This window comes from Denticeps clupeoides, chromosome 19, assembly GCF_900700375.1.
Source record: "Denticeps clupeoides chromosome 19, fDenClu1.1, whole genome shotgun sequence".
In the NCBI taxonomy this organism is placed as follows: domain Eukaryota; kingdom Metazoa; phylum Chordata; class Actinopteri; order Clupeiformes; family Denticipitidae; genus Denticeps; species Denticeps clupeoides.
The window spans coordinates 15,759,350-15,781,774 of NC_041725.1; the positions used below are offsets into that span (position 1 = coordinate 15,759,350).

Sequence of the window (22,425 nt, forward strand, 5' to 3'; positions counted from 1 at the left end):
CCCTACTAATAACGCTTTGGGCGAGGAGGAGTACAAATAAAGCGCATCAAACGCAGGAGGGGAAGAGCAAACGCTGGCGCTGACTGACACGAGAGCAAATAAGACACTAATTTCATCAAGTCGAGTAAATAAGCGTCTAATTGGCAACCATGCACACTCAAATGATCAGAGTCTTCTCTCTGCCTTGGGGGAAGGAAAAAAAACAAACAAACTTCAACTTATTTAACTTATTTATTTGTGTTTTATTTCATTAGCGAACAGGGTATTAATATTTCTCTTAGAAAACAAAAAAACAAAAATGTATATATTAACACAAGAATGATGGGGAAAAGTTGCTTATTTGCATGTAGCCTTTCGAGAGATAGGAAAAACACACACTCCTGATGTAAATGTGTGTGTGAAGTAAATGGTCACCCATAACTGAGGTGTTTCCCAGCATTTCTGTTATATTAAAAAAAACCACCCAGAAGTGTATATAACCACGTTAATATCAAGTCAGCCCGTGCAGTCTGGGTTCTACAAGAGGACAAATAAGCATCATCTTCTCTGAAGGCAACAGGACTCAGATGTCATTATTGTGAACACACACACACACACACACAAAAACCCACTTATATAGTACATTTACATATTTCTGATGAACAGGAACGCACTTGAAAAAGATTAACAGGCAAATAATTTATCCTTTCACGTGTCCGCACGAGGCACGTTGCATTTGAAGTGTTATGGAATTTGCTAAATGCGTTGAAATAGAAAACCAGACAGTATGAACAGTAATATACTCTACGTATTCTAACAGGACGAAGCGTAACAAAAAAAAAAAAAAAGAAAGAAAGAAGAAGAACGAAAAGTGCAATTGTGAAGGAAGAGAGTCTGCAGACGTACCTTTCCGTACGGTACATTTTCCTTTTAGTTCCCAGACAGACACGTTCCTCCTTGTGTTTGTGTGAAACAGGCCCCGCTGGCCACAGCCTCTCCCGCCTTCTGAGGCGTTTAACCACACAAGCCAAGCATTAGTGAACGCATAGAAAGGCCTTTCGCTTTGGTGAGCAACGCTTGTGTACCTTTCACAGGGATTCTACCCTGGCCCTTCAAAAGCCCTTTCATTTGTTTACTTACCGGTTTGCGTATTTTGGTAAAATGAAATGTGCAAACTACACAAGAGCAGCTGCGGCTGACGTGAACAAGTCCGAGGTCTTTGGCTGTTGCGCTACAGTCGTCCCAAGACGAACGCGCTCGGCTACATGGCATCTAGCGATTTCGCAGACTAACGTCCGCCGACAGCTAGGCTGCGCCGGCTAATTTAATTTGCAGCAGGGTCTTGGATTACAAACGCACGCAACTCCACACTGATAACACTCTCCAGGCTGCGCCATTGTGCCCGAGTACGGGAATGAGAAGGCGGTAAAAAATGAAAAAACTCACCGTTTAACCCTGGCTCGGGACTGAAAGGTGAGTTATTACTCGGGGAATTAGCGTATTTTATTGTAACCGGGGTTACGCATAGTCATACGCGGGTAACGTGAGAGTGGAAGCATGAGGAGATCCACTAGACGTCTCCTCGTGGAAATGGGGCTGTAAATGGGCTGCTGTGGAACAACAGGTGGCGTTTTTTTTTTTCTTTTTTTTTCGGATTCTGCTGGGAATCTCAGTGCCGTCCCCACGGCACAGACGCCGTCCGCGGCGCCGGGAATTTCTCAATGACGGACAGATGTTACAACAGAAAAACATTCGACAACAGTCATTTTCAATTAACGCGCCGATTCCCTGCAGAGTGGGGAAAAAAAAGGGATGCCGGTACGCCCCGGAGGAGATGTTCTCGGTTCCAGCCATTGTCCTTTTCATGATGCACACACACTGCCTATTACAAGAGGTCACAGCGAACACCATGTGCTAAGAACACCAACAGAACCGTCATGTGGGTTAACAACGGTCTTGACTTCCATAATAAAGAGAAGTGCCTATTACAACATGCTGAGGGGACACCGGTGACGTTACGGTGAAGCACTGCACCACCCCAATGGCATCCATCTAATCGCTCGCCGGCCATGTGCAGCACCACGAGAGCCAGTGGACAACAGGATGCTTCCTGAAGGTCACCAGGACCACCCCTGGCATGGTGTCTTCACCTCATTAAAATTAACAGCATTCATTCTAACATGGCAACAGCCAGGAGGAGGGAGATAACGATCATTTAAAAAAAAAAAAAAAAATGTCAATTTTGCTATTGCACATCTCGCTTCTCGGAAAATCTGCCTTGTGTTGCAATGGACTCTACTGAATCAGATGCACCAATGTGACAGGAATGATTTTTCCACTCTTGATAGCATCTGAGGCACGGGTAATGAAGGGTGGCGTGGATTATTTTTTTTGGGAAGGACTTATTAGACCTCGGTCGGTCGTCTTTTTTGTATTTTTTGCTTTTTCTTTTGCCCAGTAGAAACAGAGGATCAGCACAGTACACAGAGGACATGAGGTCTCAGTTCCGGGCGTGCATGTGCTTGGCCACTTCGTACACGTAGGTGATGTCTGGCCTCTTCTCAGGGTCGGGGTTGATGCACATATCTACCAGCTTCCTCAGCTGGGACACAGGAGAGAGAGAGAGAGAGAGAGAGCGTTTGGTTTATTGAACAGCATCATATTTAAGAGAAAATTTACAGTCTGTATTCAACATCCACCTAAAAACTGAAATAAATACAGAATGCCGAAATCGAGTCTGATTGGGCGCTCCAACTCCCCGGCAGCGCACCATTATTTAAAAAGGAGAGAGAGAGAAAAAAAAAAAAAAAAAAGAAACAAAAGAAAAAGAATGTGCACGCAGCCGGGTCGTCATGGCAACCGCCGGTGCGCCGCGGAAGGCCTGGCTGCTGTTGCATGGCGCCGTTGTCGGCGGTAACCGTAGCAGCGCAGTGCTGCCACGCGTCAGACCCCTTGCTTATGTGAAATGCAAATGCGGCGGAGCGTCCTGGAAATTAGCTGGGAGCTGCTGGGTGCGGCGGCGAGGTGTCAGAGATGCAGATATGTAAAATATTCATGCGCTCCGCGGAACGTGGTATTGGGGGGTCGGCGCGTCTCTGCCTCTCTCTCTCTCTCTCTCTCTCTGTGTGTGTGTATGTGTCAGGTGAGGAAGGGTACGATCTGTAGACGATGGGTAAATGACACAACAAAGACGGGGGGCTGACAGTTTTCGCCTCTCCGTCAGGAGCGCTGTTTACAGGCACACGGGGAGAGGCAGGACCCGCTCTCCCACCCTGACAGAGCGGGGGATCACTGCACGGAGGGGGGAATATAATGGGCGAGGGGGTAGTGCAGCCCTTGCCCACATCCTGCAGTCACATGACTGGACATGGTCGCGCATTTATGCTAAATGTGGGCTAATATCATAACAAAGACCTATAACCATAGAACTAAAGTTAAAGAGAGTCTAAGACAAATTACAGATCTGGAGCATTTTAGCATTGTAATTACGTATCGCAATTAAAGGTCCGATGATCTTATTTGATGTGACATGTCTTGTTGGACTACGACAACGATAAGTCTCACATTTTGCTTACTACCCTTATTAGGCAACTTTACATTACTGAATTACAGAAAGTCGCTGCTATACCACAACTTTTCAATGTAATTTTTGTTTTCCGAACCTCAGCCGTTTATCACATATATAACACACACATAACATGATCTCAACACCGCAGCTCTGCAGCGCCTGTAAGCATTATCGCTCGGCGGCTAGAAGGCGTGCAGAAGGAAGGCGGGGCGCGTACACGCTGGCGCCTTGCGTTCCAGGAGGGTGGCGAAGCGTTAAGTCTGAGGGGCCAATCAGGGCGCGGCCGTACACGTACCTCTTCAGAGTAGTGATCGGACGGGAGCGGGGGGTAGTCGCACTGCTCGATCTTCTTACACAGCGAGTACAGGTTCATCTTGTCTCCATAAAAGGGGCTCTGCAGGGCCGCCATCTGCCGAGAGGGAAGAACGGGAGAATTCTGAACGGTGAGAAAGTACTGCAACCACGGCAATAAGCATTATGAACCAGGTGTGGTGTATTTCGGAAGAAGCCATTAAAGAAAATGGTTCAATTCAAGGCAGCACGAAGTGTTCATACATGAACTAGCGACAAAAGGAGAGTTTCTGGCACAATGAAGAAATCATATTAAAAACGAAATCCCACCGATGGAACCACGTGACAGTGCAGAGTCTCGTGTCGTCTGCCCAGCCTGTTAGATTCGGCGTCAGCCGAAGACTGAGGAACGGTTTTGGAGACCCGCCGTCTCTCCAGCCATGGTCTCATTCAGAGCAGAGCAGACACTACACATCCCTTCAACGTCTCTCCCGTCTTTCACTCACTCACACAGACTAAAGGCTAATGCTACGTAGCATGGGATCCATAGCGCAAACGTCACTATAAACAGGTAACAGGTACATTTCTAATAAGGTTGAGCCAGGCTAAAACGATGAAATACTGAATGCGAATTACAGAAGGCATTGCTTGTCACAATTTGACTGTTCACACCGCAATAACAATCTTTAGCTGCCACATTTCCTAATTATCTACCATCGTGTTTGGTTGGCTAAGCTGGTAAAGACAAGTAGAAATGGTGACTAGCCTGGAAGAAGCAATCCCACTGCACCTGCAGAGCCCCCAGCAGATACCAGCAAACTACAGGGTGGGACATTTATATGGATACACCTTAATAAAATGGGAATGGTTGGTGATATTAACGTCCTGTTTGTGGCACATTAGTATATGTGAGGGGGGCAAACTTTTCAAGATGGGTGGTGACCATAGTGGCCATTTTGAAGTCGGTCATCTTGGATCCAACTTTTGTTTTTTCAATAGGAAGAGGGTCATGTGACATGAAATTTATTGGTAATTGCAGAAGAAAAACAATGGTTTTAATGTAACTTTATTCTTTCATGAGTTATTTACTTATTTACGTTTCTGACCACTTATGGGGCAGTGGTGGCCTAGCGGTTAAGGAAGCGGCCCCATAATCAGAAGGTTGCCGGTTCGAATCCCGATCCGCCAAGGTGCCACTGAGGTGCCACTGAGCAAAGCACTGTCCCCACACACTGCTCCCCGGGCGCCTGTCATGGCTGCCCACTGCTCACTCAGGGTGATGGGTTAAATGCAGAGGACAAATTTCACTGTGTGCACCGTGTGCTGTGCTGCTGTGTATCACATGTGACAATCACTTCACTTTTTTTTTTTTTTTTTTTTTTATAAAATGTGTTCAATGTCACCAACCATTCCCATTTTATTAAGGTATTTTATTAAGGGCCATATAAATGGCCCACCCTGTATATCTGACACACTCCACGACAGCGAGATGATGAGGATGGCGGACGCAGCCCCTGGAGAGTTGTCCACGGGATGGCGCAGAAGCACTCGGCGGAGAGTCCAAACTTCCCACCAAGTTTCCCCCGCGGCCAACCGGGCCGAGTGGCCTCGGCAGCGCGGGGCGGGGCGTCGGGCTCACAGGTGGAGGGACGCACCGTCATCGCTGGCTGGCTGGCGGCGGCGGCGTCGTGATTAAACCGCGCTACTGTCACTATGATGAAGCAGGGCCGGCGAGAGGGATCCATTTACATACGCGCACACACACACACACACACGGACGCACCTCCGAGCCTCAATCACAACGCGCAGCCAATTAGCCGCACACATCTGGTGCCGAGCGCTTAGCGACACTGCTCCGTCTTGTGCTGATGGTACAAAAAGACGAGTGGAGGGGGTGGGTGGGACACGGGCATCATGGAAGTCATCAGTCTAGCTCCGGCGTAAAAAACAAAGAGGCTCCGCGTTTAAAAAAAAACGACGGTGACATTTGCAAATGATTACTGTCCCAGCAGTGGCGAGGCGGGGAGCGGCTCCGGACGTCATTACGCGCAACGCGCGGCGGGGTTCGTTATTGCGCGGCCGAAAATACTTTTTTTTAATTTTTTTTTTTACCAACAAAGCCAACAGAGGAGAGGCGTCAGCTCAACGCGGCTCTGTCGAAAAGTCAGCCCCGTGGGCAGAAAAGTCTGCGACTGCCAAAAATATATTTTTTTATTTTTATTACAACAACTACTAAAAAAAAAAAAAAAAAAAAAAAACCCCAAAAATAGATGAACCCGGAGAAGAGGCTGCAGTCTGTAAGCCCGGTAACATAAATCTCATTCCGAAGTAAACTTTGATCAAGTGTTGTTTGCTCCACCTAATCTGTCAATCAATTTATGAATTACACCGGTTTGAAATTGAGTTTGAAGGGCTTCCTGTGTCTGGGCCACTGGTCTCGTACGTTCCAGAACGCTCCCGCTGTTCTTCTGACCAACTTCTCTTGGCTTTTGCGAGTTCAAAAAGGAAGATGAGGGGAGATTGCAACAAAACGATGGGACGCTCCACTTCACCGATACTTTACACCAGGCTGTAAAAATGAACTAATGTGCAAATTTACAGACTATTAGCTTGATCGAAAACATTTGACTTCAATTGAACCACTTGAAATTAATTATTCTCTTAAAGCATCATACGGGTAAAATTACATACACACCCACACCCACACACACAGCAGCCGAGAACTCAATTATAATGACAGTGGAGGACAGAGGGGCGAGTGCAAGCAGTTTGCGTGTCGGAGCGAGACGGAGAGGCGGCCGGGTTGTCAGGGGCTTCGCCGGGGCTCCTCAAGCGAATCAGTGTGTTTTCAGCGCCTGGCCTCGCGCTCGCTCACCCTTTCACACACCCGCTAATCACACCACACATACACACACACACACACACACTCAGTGGGGAGCAGGAAACAAGACACTTCTAACCCCAACTTTTATCAGCCGCCACCTCGGTCAACGCGCAAGTCAGTCAGTCCGACACCCTCTCCCCGCAGTACACCATGTACACGTCTACTCCGCGACTTCCGTTTAAAGTATCCAAAAGTGTGAACATGGGGGCCTGAACAATTAAAACGGTCCGGTTTCCCTCGTTTGCCTGCAGGTGTTGCTCAAGGAGGTGGAATGCACAGAAAAATCCACCGCAGCAGACAACAGTTCTGTGTTGCACGCCTGGTTTGCAGCGATTCAAAGCATTTCACACAAAAATACTTTCAGGACCTGAAAGATTTATTTCTAGCTGGAACCATGAAAGCATCAGTGGGTGTCATTCTGCTTTATTTCGGAGAGCACGGTGCAACCGGCCCCATTGACTGAGATTTCATTTCATTTATTATTTTTTTTTGCATCTCTGCTGTCATGTGAAAACTGCCTTTTTAAAAATATATATATTTACATGTTGTGTCCTAGGATGAAGGTGATAACTCCTAAGCTCCTAACACAGTCCACCTAACTTAACAAAGACATCTGAGAACTTAAAGAGCTTTACAGATGTATAGAGCTGAACTTAAAATGCATTTAATAACAGTAAATAATGAAGAACTGGGTTGGATCCCAATTACATCAACTAGACAGTTCTATGTGCTAGTGGTTTAGCAGATTGCTGGGAGAAAGTTACGAAGCTATCCTTGGGTTATTCTTTACAATGAAGTGGAAACGAAAACAATATGTGGTCAAAAAACAAGCAACAAATCAGAGTGTTTTGTCTGGTATTCTTGAGGCTATATGGTAACAAATATATAATAATAAGATAACCTTGTTTTAATTATGAAATTGATTTGGCTAAAAGAAAATGTTGTTTTTGTCTATTATACTGGGTATTTGTACTATATTGACTGGGTTAAATAGAATTGCATTACAAAAAAGAGAGATTAAAATACCATTTTCATTGACTAAAACTAGTTTAAACTTGACTAAAATGAGACTAGGGCGCTCAGACTTTTAGTAAACTGAAACTTGACTAGACTAAAATGAGTCTGGACGTGACTAAAACTAATAAAGACTAAAATGACAGATTGACACACTACTAAAATTAAGACAGGACACCAAAATAAAACTACTATGTGCAACAGTTGAATTCTCGTGATAACAGAAACTCTTACTTACATACACACACTCATAAATTCTGACCCAGTGGTAGATGTGTAAATATTTAAACACACACACACACACTCACACAGTCAGTAGCATGTCAGCGCAATCCCCCCCATGTCTCCACCTCTACCTGATATTTTGCCTCCTCGCCCCATCACTTACCACGACTGGCACCGGGTGTGACAGTAATTGTGCCTGTGTGTGAGTGAATTACTACCTGTGTGTGTGTGTGTGTGTTTGTGTTGTGTCTGCATCTGCACACACACTCGGACCAAACCCGTATCATATGGTGGAAATAAACTACCCCAAGCAGAGCGCCCCCCCCCCTTCTCCCCATTTCCTTGAGAGGAAGAGCGAGAGAGAGGGTGTTTTGAATTTGAGGATTTGTACAGCCTGCACCAGTGGGATTATGGGTAAGAAACTCTGCTGTTTACAGTAACATCTGGCAGCGTTCAGCAGGCTAGTGCTCTTGCATGTTGTTAGCGCAGAATAATTACAGCGCAGCAAAGCGCACAGAGCTATTTAGGCAAAAATGGAAATGCATCCAGAGTACAGTGCCTGTGTGTGCATGCGTGTGAGCAAGTGTGTGTCTGGATGTGTGTAACCAAGTGTGCACACATGTGAGACACTGCACCTGTGTGAAAGAGAGCGCTCCAGAGAGAAATACTCACACAAAGCCTGTGTTTACAAGTCTATAAATGTGAGAAACTGAAAGTGTGTGTGTATATATAAATATAGTTCTCACAAAGATAGCAAAACACCAGCTTTCAGTGAAAGTTGGTGTATTTAGCTAGTCCTCAGTATGGAAAAAAAGCTTACTATAAAAAGATTCAATTATATGTGTGTGTGTGTGTGTGTGTATGTGTGTACATGCAAGCAAGCTAGTGTAACCAAGTAATCAAGAGAGTGTGAGTGTGTGTGTGTAGGTTGGGGAAATTTTGTACATATTCCAGCAATAATTTATAACAGTGTACCTCTAAATGTGTGTGCACACATGTGTAAAGCACTTTTTTTTTAAGTTGTGTGTGTGTGCTTTTTTTTTTACATGAACAGAAGTACACATTGTGTGATAGCGTGTATGTCTTCGAAAGGAAAACTTAAAGTGAAACTGACGACACTAGTTCCAAGTATAGGGGGAAAAAATGTGTATTGAAAAAAAGATTTGAAGAAAAAGTGTGTGTGTGTGTGCTGGACAACGGGAAGAGGGCAGAGGTGGGGTTATGGCCTCTTCGTCAGGAAGACAGAAAGAGTGCCTGTGTGCGTGTGTGTGTGTGTGTGTGTGGGGGAGAGTGTTACTGAGGTTTTTCATAAAAAAAAAAATAAATTTAAAAAGAGAGAAAAGGCACATCTGCACCCAGCAAAGGGTTAAAGCCGCTGCGGCGTATTTTCATGCATCTTGTGCTTCTGACAGATGAAAAATGTCAACTGTCCTGTTTTTATTTTGGAGTTTTTGCACCATTCATCTGCTTCATTAGTGGCGGGGGCTGCAGCCCCTGACAGCTGCTCGCCCCGCGTCTCCCAGCCCCTGAATTTTTCAGGCTAATTTGATTCAGCGCTGCCGAGCCGACGGGCGAGATGATTGACTTGCTCCCTGACCCCCAGGCCCCGCCGTACCCGCCGCGCCCCCCACACAGAGCGCTGCGGCCCCCCCACGCACACACCCGCCCTCATTGGTATTCCGGGGTCGTCCGCTTGGCGCACCGCTGGCCTGCTGTCGGGCTGGTGGCGCAAGTCTGTGCTGCGCGTGCGCGCACACACACACACACACACACACACACACACACACCTCTCTGCTGTACATCGTTGCCCTTTAACCCCATGCAGCCGCGGGCGGACGGAGCGCTCGGCACGTTAGCGGTGTCGCCGCGCTCGGCGTGAAGGTCTCGCCGGGGGGGGGGGATGCCGTTCGCTTAATTAATATTGATCTCCTCCTCTTCTCCCCCTCCCCAACCTGCATGCCAATTAAAACAGGGACTCGGCCGCGCACCGCCCCGCACCCGCGTACCCGAAGCGCGAGCGATGCGCCGGAACAACGGGGCGAAAAATCCATCACTGTTTCATCCGGTTCGGGGTCCTTCATGTAGCACTTGTAATGATATATTAATCAAGGCTGAGCGGAGGGACCCCAATTAAATATACATCCCCGATCCCGCCGCCGCCGCTCACGACTCGGCAACTTTCAACTTGCCTAGGTGCGGGAGGCAGCGTCCTGGAATTAGACAGAAGCTCAAAATTCTCAATTTCACCAACGGTTCTTATGCATCATTAGTAAAACATGGAGGAGAGGCTGCTCATCAGAATGCCGAGGGGGCTGCCAGGCAACCCCCTTTCCCCGCCGATCCCACTCGCTCCTCCAGCGTCTTTAAGGAACATGAGCGCTGTACAGCAGAACCATGCAAAACAACGTCGGTTCAGCAAAAAAACAACAAAAAAAAAAACTGCTGGATGGAAAAACGGGTGTTTGTAGAACATTATTAGAGCTGTCTAGTCCGTGGAGTTCAGCACAACTGTGGGATAACAGTGTGGGAATTTGCTCGATTGTAAAACAGCTGGTGGAGCAACTTTGCTCCTCGAGCAAACAAAATGCTTCCGAAAAATTAGGCAGCACACAATCATTGTTTAAAAAATATATATAATCCGCTACTACAAATGTTCAAAAGGTCCGGTGGAACAGCCTTGGGAAGAAAAGTATGTAAAGATGTGTTGATTCATTAAAACTACTAATTGCTGAAAAGACTTGTAATGAACGGGCAAAATAAAATGGAGCCTAATGGCATGATAAAAATAAAAAGCAAAGGCCACTGGCAACAGGTGGAGGGCCACAACACACCACAAACTGGTCCAGTAGATGCTAATTTGAGAGAAAATTAATCTGAATATGAAATGTATAAAGTGATGTAGGTTAGTTTAAATTGTTATTTAAAAAAATCGCCCGTCCTTAATTTTGCAGTAATTTAAGCTGTAATTTTTTTGGCTTTAAAAATCTGCATTCAGATCATACAAATGACATTTAGGAGCATTTTCTCAGGCATGATTCTCGGGTTCTCGAGCCTCATCATTCAGGTAGAATTATTGCCATGCGATGAGAAGAGCAGAGGAGAGGAGCCCCGACTCCCCCTCTCTCCGTGAGAAGACGGTTTGATTTCACCTGCCCAACCTGGCACAGGATGACAAGCAACTCCATTCAGAACATCTGAGGAGGTACGGATGGAGGGAGGGTGGGGGCGAGAGCGAGGAACCGTAAAACATTTTTAACAGAGGTGCAGGTCGGCACTTTCGGGCCATGAGGACGCAGTCGGGCCAAGGCACTGCGGCCAGATTTATGCCAGTATAAATCCCACAAAATCCATGGTACACAGCTATTAGTGCTGCTTTAATAGGACATCAAAGAGCAGAGCAACACACAGAGACCAGTGACAGACCAACGGGACACGTCTGTCTTTAATACAAACTGGAGATGCGGAAAAAACACGGAGGATTAATGATAAATGAAATATGGAATAGACGTGCTATAGACGAAAGAAATATGGAGGGAGGAAGCTAGACAGACTCTATTCTGGCCTCAGACGGACAGACCGTTGACTCCAGTGGTTGTAAAACGGCCCATTATCGGATGGAAACTCCGGATTTCGGCCCGGCACCCAAACTTTTACCGCCCTCTCGCGAGCCAGCTACGTCTCCCCGCGCGGAGACCATTGCTAGCTTGACGCTAACAGCATATGCTGCCCGCTCCGGAGAGCGGCCGGCCTCCGGCCAAGTCTTCTTTGCAGCTATTGGCAGGAGAACGTCGGTGCTGGAACGAGCCAGGAAGTCTCCATCCAAGAGAAGAAAAGCTCCGCGGCACGGAGAGAGAGGGGCTGGCCGGCGGGCCAGGGTGGAAGATAAAGACGTCAAGACGAGGCTTGTTTTTACTCCGCGCCGTTTGGAGACCTTCAGAAGGGTCAAACGCAGCAATAACATGTAGAAGAATCATTTCTTCAGGTTTGAGTAGACGTGAAGGTGTCGATAAACGCAAAGGCCAAGATCTCCTGGAAGACGAGTTCGGTTGGGGAGCCGGCACTGCACACATGCCATGCATCCCCGTGTCGCCAGGGCAACGACCTCCAGCTGGCCAAGAAGCCCCCCCGCGCTCTGGCAAAATAGCGCCTCTAAAGGGGAGCCTCCATCAAAAGGAATAAAAGATGCAGATACAAGGATACAATGCGCAGGTATTGATGATTTTCCTTCTCTCCTTGAGCCCAAAGGCGGGAACAGCTGAAAGATTCATGCTCTCAGAAAACAGACACACACAACAAAAGAAGATCAATACGGATCAATTGAGTGTGGCAACCCGTCTTCAAATTCAGGTATTCAGAGAAGATGGAGCTCACAAACACATCCACAAAGAGACGGCGGGATAATTAGACGTGGCGCGCTCAGATCTGGGTCTGGGGGTGCGCCAAGCCGACAGTGTAACTGGTAACGATCTTAAGGTATCCTGCTGAAGAGAAGACCTCACCAGTCTGTGGACCTTTTCATTGCATCAGTCCACTCTTAATCGCCATACTGCCCCACAGCATGCTCTTAATATTACATTTCATTTATAGTACAATATTACTGGGATATAAAAATGGCATCAGGCCATATTTTCAAGCGTCATACAAAACGTAGTGCCAGGGGTGTGACTTGAACTGAACTGTCATAGCCGGATTATTGGAGGCGCTCCATATCCGCGTTTGATGTTCATTATGTATGTATTGCGTGCACCTGTTGTCATGTGTATAAATGTGTCCTCATTGTGTTCTACCTTGCTCTGTGTGCCCTGTCGAGCCATTGCATCTACTCTTCCCCTGCCCTGCCGGATTCCTGACATTAACCCGTACATTAACCCGTAAGGGTGGTAGCAGCCTAGTGGTTAACACACTCGCCTATGAACCATAAGAACCCAGGTTCAAATCCCACTTACTACAACTGTGTCCCTGAGTGTCTTCAGGGGGGGACTGTCCCTGTAACTACTGATTAAGTCGCTCTGGATAGGGGGCGTCTGATAAATGCAAATGTATGTACTGTACGTACTGGTGTGTGAAAACAGATTTCAGCAGCTTAGTAGAAAGGCTGTATTTCAACAATGGTAAATTAAACTAAGCCAGGCTTCTTCTGGTTAGCTGTAGCTGAGAGACGATGAGCTAAAATGTGCACCCTGTCTTACTTATTATTGCCGCTAAACCACAGAGACAGCCGACTGTGTTAGACTATACATATTTTTTGTAAATGTTTGTAGTCAGAATCATTTCAGGGCAAGATGGCCCCGGTTATCTAAAACACATGTAAACGTCACCGTAATTCCCCACGCCGACTTCAAACACTCTCCAGGTACCCTGCACAGAGCGTTTACCTCATAAAGTGTAAACCCATACCGCAATTTTCACGACAGACCCCGTTATGTCTGCTGTGGCAGAGAGGGGGTGGGGGCTGAAAGGAGACAAACACTACAGCATGATGTATATATGTTCCTGGTGTGTGTGTGTGTGTGTGTGTGTGTGTAAGGGGGGGTTCTCTCTTTGTGCATTACCTCGTAGAGCAGGCAACCTAGCGACCAGATGTCAGACTTGAAGTTATATCCGTTTTCGTGCATCCTCTCTGGAGACATGTAATAGGGGGTGCCCACTGGAACAGAGAAGGGAAGAAAGGAGGAAGTTAGCATCCGCTGCGCCCATGTCTAATGCTCACTCGCCCCCCCCTCCCTCCTCCTGCTGAACTAGACACTGGAAAGAGATGCTGCAGTTCACCCATGGACGCTCCAATGACAAGGAGGTATAGAAGAAGCCGGAGATGCGCATATTGAGGAGGAAAGGAAGTTCTTTAAAAGCCATAAAACCACGTACATTCGTAAAATGACGCGCCCGCTGCATTACAGGAGGTCGCGTCGAAGGTGCTGGGGATGTGAATGTCTGCTAGCTAGCAGCTGCGGTTGTCAGTGTGGGTCCACGGGAGCGACGTATATTGATCCGTTGCGAAGTGTTCTTGCCGCGGAGTCCGGATGTTAAGTGAGAACGGTTACTCTTCCCCATCAGCCTGGGGCAGAATGGGCGCATGGGTCATTCACTGTCGAGGAGCGTCTGTATTTTAAAATCAGATGTGTGCGCGTGATTGCATGTGATCGGAGTAAAGTTGGTGCACGCCTGACAGACAGGCAGACGTGTGGACACAACAGAAGGCTGAACGCGTGTCCGCGTGTACTTGCTGCACGCAGAAACCGCGTATAAGCGCGCATGCGTGGACGTGTGCGTTTGTGCCTGTTTGCGAGTGTGTATTTGAGCGTGAATGCACGCGGCCCTATACGCTTTTAAAACACGCCGTCCCGTGCCCGGCCAGCTCGCTCTGCACAGTAAATCAGGTCCCAGGTCCCCAGCAGGCAGGCCTGGGAGCCCCGTCATTCAGCTCTCATTAGTCCGCGCCCGGGGTGATTTAGAGCAGGGGCCGCTGCGAGCGAAGCTCCGACACGCAGGACGCGGATATATTTCTCCACTCCCGACCAGCTTTGAAATTTGATGAAAACCAAAAGCTGCGCCAGTCATGCCAAAGACATTCCAGCAGTTGATGGCTATTCCATGTACTGCAGTTATGGCTCGGTGCTGCCGGAAGGTGCAGCCAGACTGCGGGGATTCCCGTTTCACCCAAAAAAAGAAACCTCTACAGCTTTTCGGCCACCTGCCACATTTATACACCGATAAATGTTAAAATGTCTTTCATTTCTTTAATAAAAATAACTGGCTTTCAATACCCAGTACATTTCTGGCTCGGCTCTATATTAAAATTTCTAGCTTTTCACTGTTTTCTGTGTTTTCTGTCAAACGTGATGAGAGAAAGTGGAGGTGAGCGTGTAGAAAATGATTGTTCCATAATTTCTAACCTAGTTGCACTAGGGGAAAAAATTACCTGTAAATTCTTAAGTATGTTTCATATCTGTCCCTCGCCGACTCCGAGAAGCCATCATTCACTGCACCACCCAGAGAAGGACAAGACAGAGGAAGCAGGAGGTGGAACGCAATAAAAAGCCCAAAAGATGGAGTGAGGAAAAGATAAACAGACAGGATGAGAAGAAGAGGGGGGAGAGAGAGAGAGCAGAAAGAAACTGAGGCAAAGACTGAGGAGGGAGACAAAAGAGCAAAAGAGCGAAAGCAGGTAATTGGCAGTGAGAAATGGACACGGGGAGGCGGAGAGAATGGCAAGGCCCCGGAGATCGGCCGCGGCCCGCTGCTGGCGCTCCTGCAGCTCCGCGTTCAGCCCACAGATGAGCTCTTTGCCGGCACTGTCATAAGAGGCAGTTGGAGTGCGGTGAAAGATTGATGATGCACCAGCAGAAGGGAGGGGGGGGTGGGATTGAGGGCGAAGACGAGGAAGAAGAGACAGGCAGCATGCGTTCAAAAAATCCTGACAAATGCTCACAGTTTACAGAAGTTTAGCCCTGGCACAAGAGGCTTAGATCCGGTGTACGAGAGGGTCTCCGGTGGTGGAGAACATCTAACCAAACGATCATCGGGACGGCAGGTATCCACACACACACACACACGCTGAGACACTTGGCCTTGTTCACTCAGCACAGGAGCCCCGGTGCATCTCAGAAAAACAAAACCTGTTAACACGTGTCCCGGCTGAGCCGGCCACACCCCGCACGAGACCGTGTCTCCAGGTGCGGCAGCTTGTGGTCGTATCTCACTTCCGTGCTCCGTATGCGAATGAACACACACCATTTCAGTTTGTATAGATTTTTACCCAGCGTCACACTTCAATGTGACCCTGTTGAGCCCTGCATGAGGACGCGGTGAAGCTTTGTGGCCCAAGACACATTACCATACGCCAATCTCAAACATTTTCGGTGTGTGTACATGTTATACATACATTTATGTACATACATTTACGTTCAAATTACAAATCCGTCAGAGTTTCTGCAGTTCAGAGAGCCACACGGACATGTTTTGTGCATGTTGCGCTACGGTAGTTTTCAATGAAATGTTGTCTCATAATCGGCGACGGTAGTTGGGTAGCCATTACAAGTACCATGATAAAACTACACATTCACTCATAAATAATGGACTGCAACCTATGATTACGTAACATTGCAATTAACCTTCTCTAAGCCACTGAGCTCTTTCTAATCGGCCGTCAAACGCACATCTCCGAAAATGCCGGGGGTCTCCTGGTACTATTTACACGGCGTCCCTTAACATCCATTATTATGTGATTAAAACTGAGACTCCTCTCATATGCTAATAGTCGCGCACGAGCATCATCTCGGTCGCAGAGTGAAACAGGGACACATTACTTATTCATGCAGATAAATTGGAAGTCGTGTTGGGATTGATTTCCATGATTAGGAGTTGCCGCACCCCTACGTACCACGAGAACCTGACAAGGCACAAAGCGCGTCTGCAGTAACTATAATTTAACTGCGACCGGTGCTGTGATTGGATGAGACGCATCGCGACGTCATCAGCGATTTCAGGTTCGTTTTGTGCTATGCAGGGTGAGAGACGGAATTTCATAAAGTTATCCTCACAGAGAGGAAATATCCACTACGTCTAACATGGTTCAAATGTAAAACTTTATGTGCAATGCGGCTTCCGGGTTTCACCTACTTAACACGACGTAAACATTAGAGTGACAATAGGGAGGTAGTAGCCTAGTGGGTAACACACTCGCCTATGAACCAGAAGACCCAGGTTCAAATCCCACTTACTACCATTGTGTCCCTGAGCAAGACACTTAACCCTGAGTGTCTCCAGGGGGACTGTCCCTGTAACTACTACTTGTAAGTCGCTCTGGATAAGGGCTTCTGATAAATGCTGTAAATGTAATGTAATTGAGCAGATCTCCCAATATAGTACATGTAATACATGTACAGTTTGGATTTATATAAGTAAAATTTTAAGATTTACATTTGTATATAATATTGATTGTGTTTGTAATTGCAACAGCACCATTTAATTAATTAAAATTCTATTAATATAAAAACACGAACTACTTGACTTTTCATCACCAGCTTCCCGATGTGTGTGAATTACACACACAAACGGAGCACTTGCTGTTGTTCGCGGTCATCTCTCATTCCTCACTTTTCCTTTTGTTCTTTTTCCTTCATAACCCCACCCCTCTGTCTCTCCCGCGCTCCCGCCCCCTTTTAATTAAACGAAGACGCCCCCCGGCTGGAGGTGCGGAGAAGAAAAAAAAAAAAGTGTGATCTCTTCCCCCATCTCCCTACATCCTGCCCCTCTCCTTCCTGGCATCTGCTGGGCTGCCGAGCCCAGCGGAGCGGCCGCGGTTTAAAGGCAGTGGCTGGGGTAGGTGTTGGTGGTGGTGGGGGTGGGTATTCGGGAGACGTGGATTGTGGGGGGGCGTTGGGGTGCTGACAGGAGAGGATCGTCGCTTTCCAGCGGACCTCCTCTCTGAGCGCAAACCCCCAGTGTTCAAGCATAGCGGGCTCTCTCTCTCTCTCTCTCTCTCCCTCTTCCTCACTCTCATTACAGATCCAACTGTCAACCTTCAGCCTGCCTCACCACTGCCATGCCGAGAGAGAGAGAGAGAGAGAGAGAGAGAGAGGCTTTGGTCGACTCAGCCCAAAGGGGAGACGGAGATCCCGGGTCTCTATGCCCCTGGGTGAGTTTAACCTGTCATGTAGAAACTCATGAATTTCATACCCTGCCACAGAGCACAGCTCTGCCAGGCAGCAACGCGCGCAGGCAAGATGGACGCATTCCTATACCAAATTACACACACACACACACACACGACACTACACACTACACAGGATGCTCTTCACGTAACATTCAAAAGACCGAGTCTACCGACCTGACCAACTACCGCGCACGCTGACATCCAGCCGGGCGCGCGCACCTTGATGAACTGCAAGCCCGGCCTGCCGAGATGATTACATACACACACTCGCATCATGCCCAGTCTGTCTTCCAATTCCACATCTTTTATATATCAAACACGTGCACTTTTCATCCGCCAGCGCTGAGCAGCCCTGGAGGATTTTTTTTCTGAAGGGATGTCCAAAAATACTCCGAGGGCCCGGTTTAACCGACCCGCACCGCATCCACCACTCTGATCTGACTCAATGAATCAGAGAGGATGCGGGAAGTGACAGCGCCGGGCGAGAGAGCGGGAGGAAAGGCTGTTTGTGTCGAGGCCATTCTGCGCGGGCACGGGTGACGGCGGGGAGGCTGCAGCGTGGCGCGTATGCGAGTGTGTGTCTCACGCTGCTAATGCGGCCTTACGTGCATCTGTTTAAAGCGGGTCGTTAACAAGTTACTAGCGAATCCTCTCTCTCTCTCTCCCCCCATATATGTACAATGTTTCATAAAATGGATCTGTGTGTGTGTGTGTGTGTGTGTGTGTGTGTCAGTACGTGTATTTATGTGTGTGTCTGAGTCGCCCTGCAGAGGGCGCTGTGGCCTCAACTTTTAAGAGCGTCTCATCAGCATCCAGCTATTAACGGTGGGATAAAAATCTAATATTTTACAGTAATTTCATTTCTGCTGCTTTTTTTAAAAAATAAAAAAGCAGCCCCGCGTGTCAAACCAGACTCCAAGGAAATGAATTTATCTTTAATCGGCGGCGATCTTCTCAACCCACATTGCCATCATACATACCGCCGACATGCTGTGTCAATATATGCATACGTTTAATTCATGCAACGTACATCGCAGTGCAAGACTGCAGCGGGGTACATGGCTTAGATCCGGTGACCTAGAAGCCGCCGTTGGCCGCAAAAAAAGCCGCGAGGGAGACGGGCTGAAAATGAGAAAAACGTTTAAGCCGCAGGTCACTGAGAATATAGGAAGCACACACACAAGCATACGCGGACATTTTAAATTACCGTAACTCATTAAAATCTGGCCGCATGTTTTTGTGTGTCTTCATGATGGTGTGAGAGATAAAAAAGAGAGAATGACAGACAGTGAGAAAGAGCAGGAAGCTGCAATGTATTTAATTTTTAAGTGCTTCTTCAGAGGACCAAATATACACTAAGATGCTGTTGTGCTTGTGTGTGTTTAGGGGGAATACAAATTGGATCTGTACATATATAATTGGTCAATTTATACATATTAGGGGGTCACAGCAACAGGAAAGAGCTAAATGAAGCTGCATTTTGGCCTATTCTCAGCCCCACGGCTCATGGCGGCAGGTTCCTTAGCGTCTTCTGATCAAATCCATCCTGCTTCTACTTGTTCCCTTATCCCCTAGCTGACCGTTGATGAGGCTTACCTAAGGAGTGGGCCGCAGTTGTTTTGGAGCTGAAGAATCGGCCCAAGCCCAGGTCACCCAGTTTTACGGCGCCAGTAGCGGTAATGAAGACGTTCGCCGGTTTTATATCTGCAGGGGGGGGGGGGGGGGGGGGAAGAAGGCTGGCTCTTAATATTCAACACACACACACACACACACACACACACACACACACGCCAGAGGCGGCTGCTTTGTGTTGAGGGGACAAAAAAAAAAGACAACATACAAGAGAGGGCACAGGCAAACAACAAAACAAAAAAATAAATCATGGTGTGACAAAAGCAGAACGTAAACCTCCAAAAGCACGATGTTACATCACACGCCCTAAATGTAAACTGGACTGAGGTGATTAGGGGCGATTCCGACCCCTTCAGACTAATGGCCGGCGGTTTAAATCACGTTTAAGAGGTCTGAAGCAGACACTGGGTGAAATGGGGGTGGCATTATTGGAAGCATATGCCCCCATAAACACCGAAACTTTGATGTTCAACACCTTGGGACCAATGAAGTGCTCTGACCACACCCCCCACCCCACCCCACCCCTCCGTTCCTGATCCGCACAACCACATTTATATACGCGCGTGCTGAACTGGTCAATAACACACATCAGATGGGGAGCGGGAGGCGAGACGGATTAAACCCGCTCTGTCCTGAAGACCCTCTCGTAACCTCCCCCGTTACTCACCGCGCCCAAGCTGACCCGAGAGCATCGGTGAGAGGCGCGGTGTGGCGTGCGTACACGGCCCAGTAAAGTGCTGTGCAATGCGAAAGTTGAACCGCGGGGGGATCGCGGTGCATCTGTTTTATGTGGAACGGGCGGGCGACGTGATGACGCCGTGGGAGATGAAGGCGGCGGCCAGGACGTGGCGTGATTTTTTTTTCTGGAGACCGCCGCTCAGCCAGGGCTGAATTTGGCAGGAGAGCCGGCGCAGCTAAACTCTGCTGGGGGATGAGGGAGCTGACAGAGGTGAACCTGGACCAGCAGGACTCCTAGAATAGATGTTTCACACCTCTGCTGGCGGCACCGAGCAGAGGAGCAAGGGGGTGGGGGTGGGGGGAAGGAAGGCTGAGCGGAGACCCGAGATGATCCGCCGAGACTTTAACCAATTAGCGATGCAACAGGGAATTCCAGGGAGCCTGACAGAGCGTGGCGAGCGGGGCTACGCTAACGTGGCGCGGTACAGACAGGCGGAGTAATGGCACCGAGTGCAACAGCTCGGCCCCTGCTGGAGATGGCGGGCTGACACAGAGCCATCGCGTCAACTCCAATCATCTCAACGCGCCTCGATGGGGACCGTGGTGGGCATGATTCGGAGATCTTTACATCAGACATAAGATACAAGCTGCGGGCAAGTAGCTGCATAGCACATCGCGTTGGAAAAAGGATGCAGATGTCTGCGGATCAAAATGTGGACAACCATTTCTAAATAGTGGAATGGGCGATCTGTGTCCAGCACTCATAAATACAGAAATTTATAACTCTTAACTCTTCCAAAACAGAAAAGTTGAATTTGCATTTGAACCAGACGACCACAAACTTCAAAGCCCACTTTCTATCATTGTGTCCCCAAACAAGACATGAACCCTGAGTGTCTCCAGGGGGACTGTCCCTGTAACTACTGATTGTAAGGCGCTCTGGATAAGGGGCATCTGATAAATGCCACAAATGTAAATGCTGCTTATTGGCAAAAATATTACTAAGAGAATAAAATAAATATCTGTGACATCTTGGTGACTTTCGCATATGAATTTGATCACTGGTGTCCACTGTGCCCTCTTTAATCCGAAAAACGTGATTATGGATCCACCAGTGGCTGGATTCTCTTTATATTGCAAGCATGTGTGGCTTTGTGTGTGTGCGCAGACTCATACCTCTGTGCATGACACGTCGAGAGTGCATGTGATCCAGCGCACTGCAGAGCTGCACAAAGTACTTCCACACTGTCCTCTCTGGAATAAGCCTCCTCTGCTTCTTAAAATGCTGTTATCAAACCGAAACAGAATCACTTGCACAAACGCACACCCCGACAATAACAACACAACATGCATACATCATAAATGTTATACCAAGTACATGTCGATATTCTGATTCTTATTGCATCGCTAATGAGTTTGCATCATTTGCATCATGGTTGCGAATCTGCTTTGTTAGTACTCTAAATTGCGTGATTACTGTTATAAGAGCAGACACATATTGCTGTTGTTATTGATTAATATTGAAAAGATAGCAGTGAGGACCAACTGGCCTTTTCTTCAGATTGTGTCAGACATAATCCCACCAAACCCTGGATTTAACAGTCTAAGGCCAGGAACTGGACTGGATATTTTCATACCATGACCCATTTTTAAAAAAAAAAAAAAACGAAACTTTAAAAAGTTCACTTTATATTTCCATTAAATGAACACAATTTTATAATTATCACAGAGCAAAAAAAAACATTATTTTGTAAGAATAAAGCATCCCGTGGAATACTGAAGAACTGGGGAACACCACAGACCCCGCTTAAGCGAATTACTCTTCTGCCCGCATAATAATAGCGCAGTAATGGTGTGGTAATATAAACTGGCGCAGGTAAATGGAGGGAGAGGGAACCGCGTTATTCCAGGTCGCGCTAATACGGCCCATTGTGCCCGTTTCTCGGCTGCTCTTTTCCATGATAATAATCCGGGGTGGCTCCAAATGCAATATTCAGCCACTGAATCCCTGGCCCACATCCAAACAAAAGCCTGTGGATCTATTCTTCCTCAGCCCTTTCTATTTGCATATCAGAGGGCTGTTTGATGTCAATGGGGGAGTGCGTTGGCCCCCTTCTATGCCTTTAAAAGCAAACACTGCACATGCAATATTCTGTAAGTACATGCAAATCAAGGACCACTTGATTTCATTTGAATTCTGAGATGGTCAGAGAACGGAGAGGGTGGGTGGGGTGAGACTCGGGGTTCAGATTGGGGGTGGCGACGGGGGTGGATGATATCAAAAAGAATAAAAAATGCTGCGCTCGTGCATTCTGGAGATTCTGCTTTACATATGGCCTGCCATAAGGTGGTATTTATTTCATTATGGGGAGGAGGGGGGGCATTTATTTTTGCAACGACACTGTTTAACATCTAAAAACAGTAACGCCATCGCTAAATTGATTTCTGCACTCTAGCCAGGCAGCGTCCGTGCGTTTGGCCGAATTCATCCATGTCCCA

The 22,425-nt window shown here is 47.6% G+C and overlaps 1 protein-coding gene across 1 annotated transcript in view; it reads right to left on the reverse strand.

Moving 5' to 3' along the window:
- Positions 1-212: 212 nt before the first annotated feature.
- Positions 213-22,425, reverse strand: part of nek7 (NIMA-related kinase 7) — a 52,408-nt gene continuing 30,195 nt past the window's right edge. The window contains exons 6-10 of the mRNA XM_028962493.1: positions 21,103-21,211; positions 19,213-19,320; positions 13,514-13,608; positions 3,843-3,956; positions 213-2,581 (exon numbers count right to left, since the gene is read on the reverse strand). Of these exons, the coding sequence (XP_028818326.1) occupies positions 2,480-2,581; positions 3,843-3,956; positions 13,514-13,608; positions 19,213-19,320; positions 21,103-21,211 (528 nt within the window). The 3' untranslated portion in view covers positions 213-2,479. The remainder of the gene's footprint in view (positions 2,582-3,842; positions 3,957-13,513; positions 13,609-19,212; positions 19,321-21,102; positions 21,212-22,425) is intronic.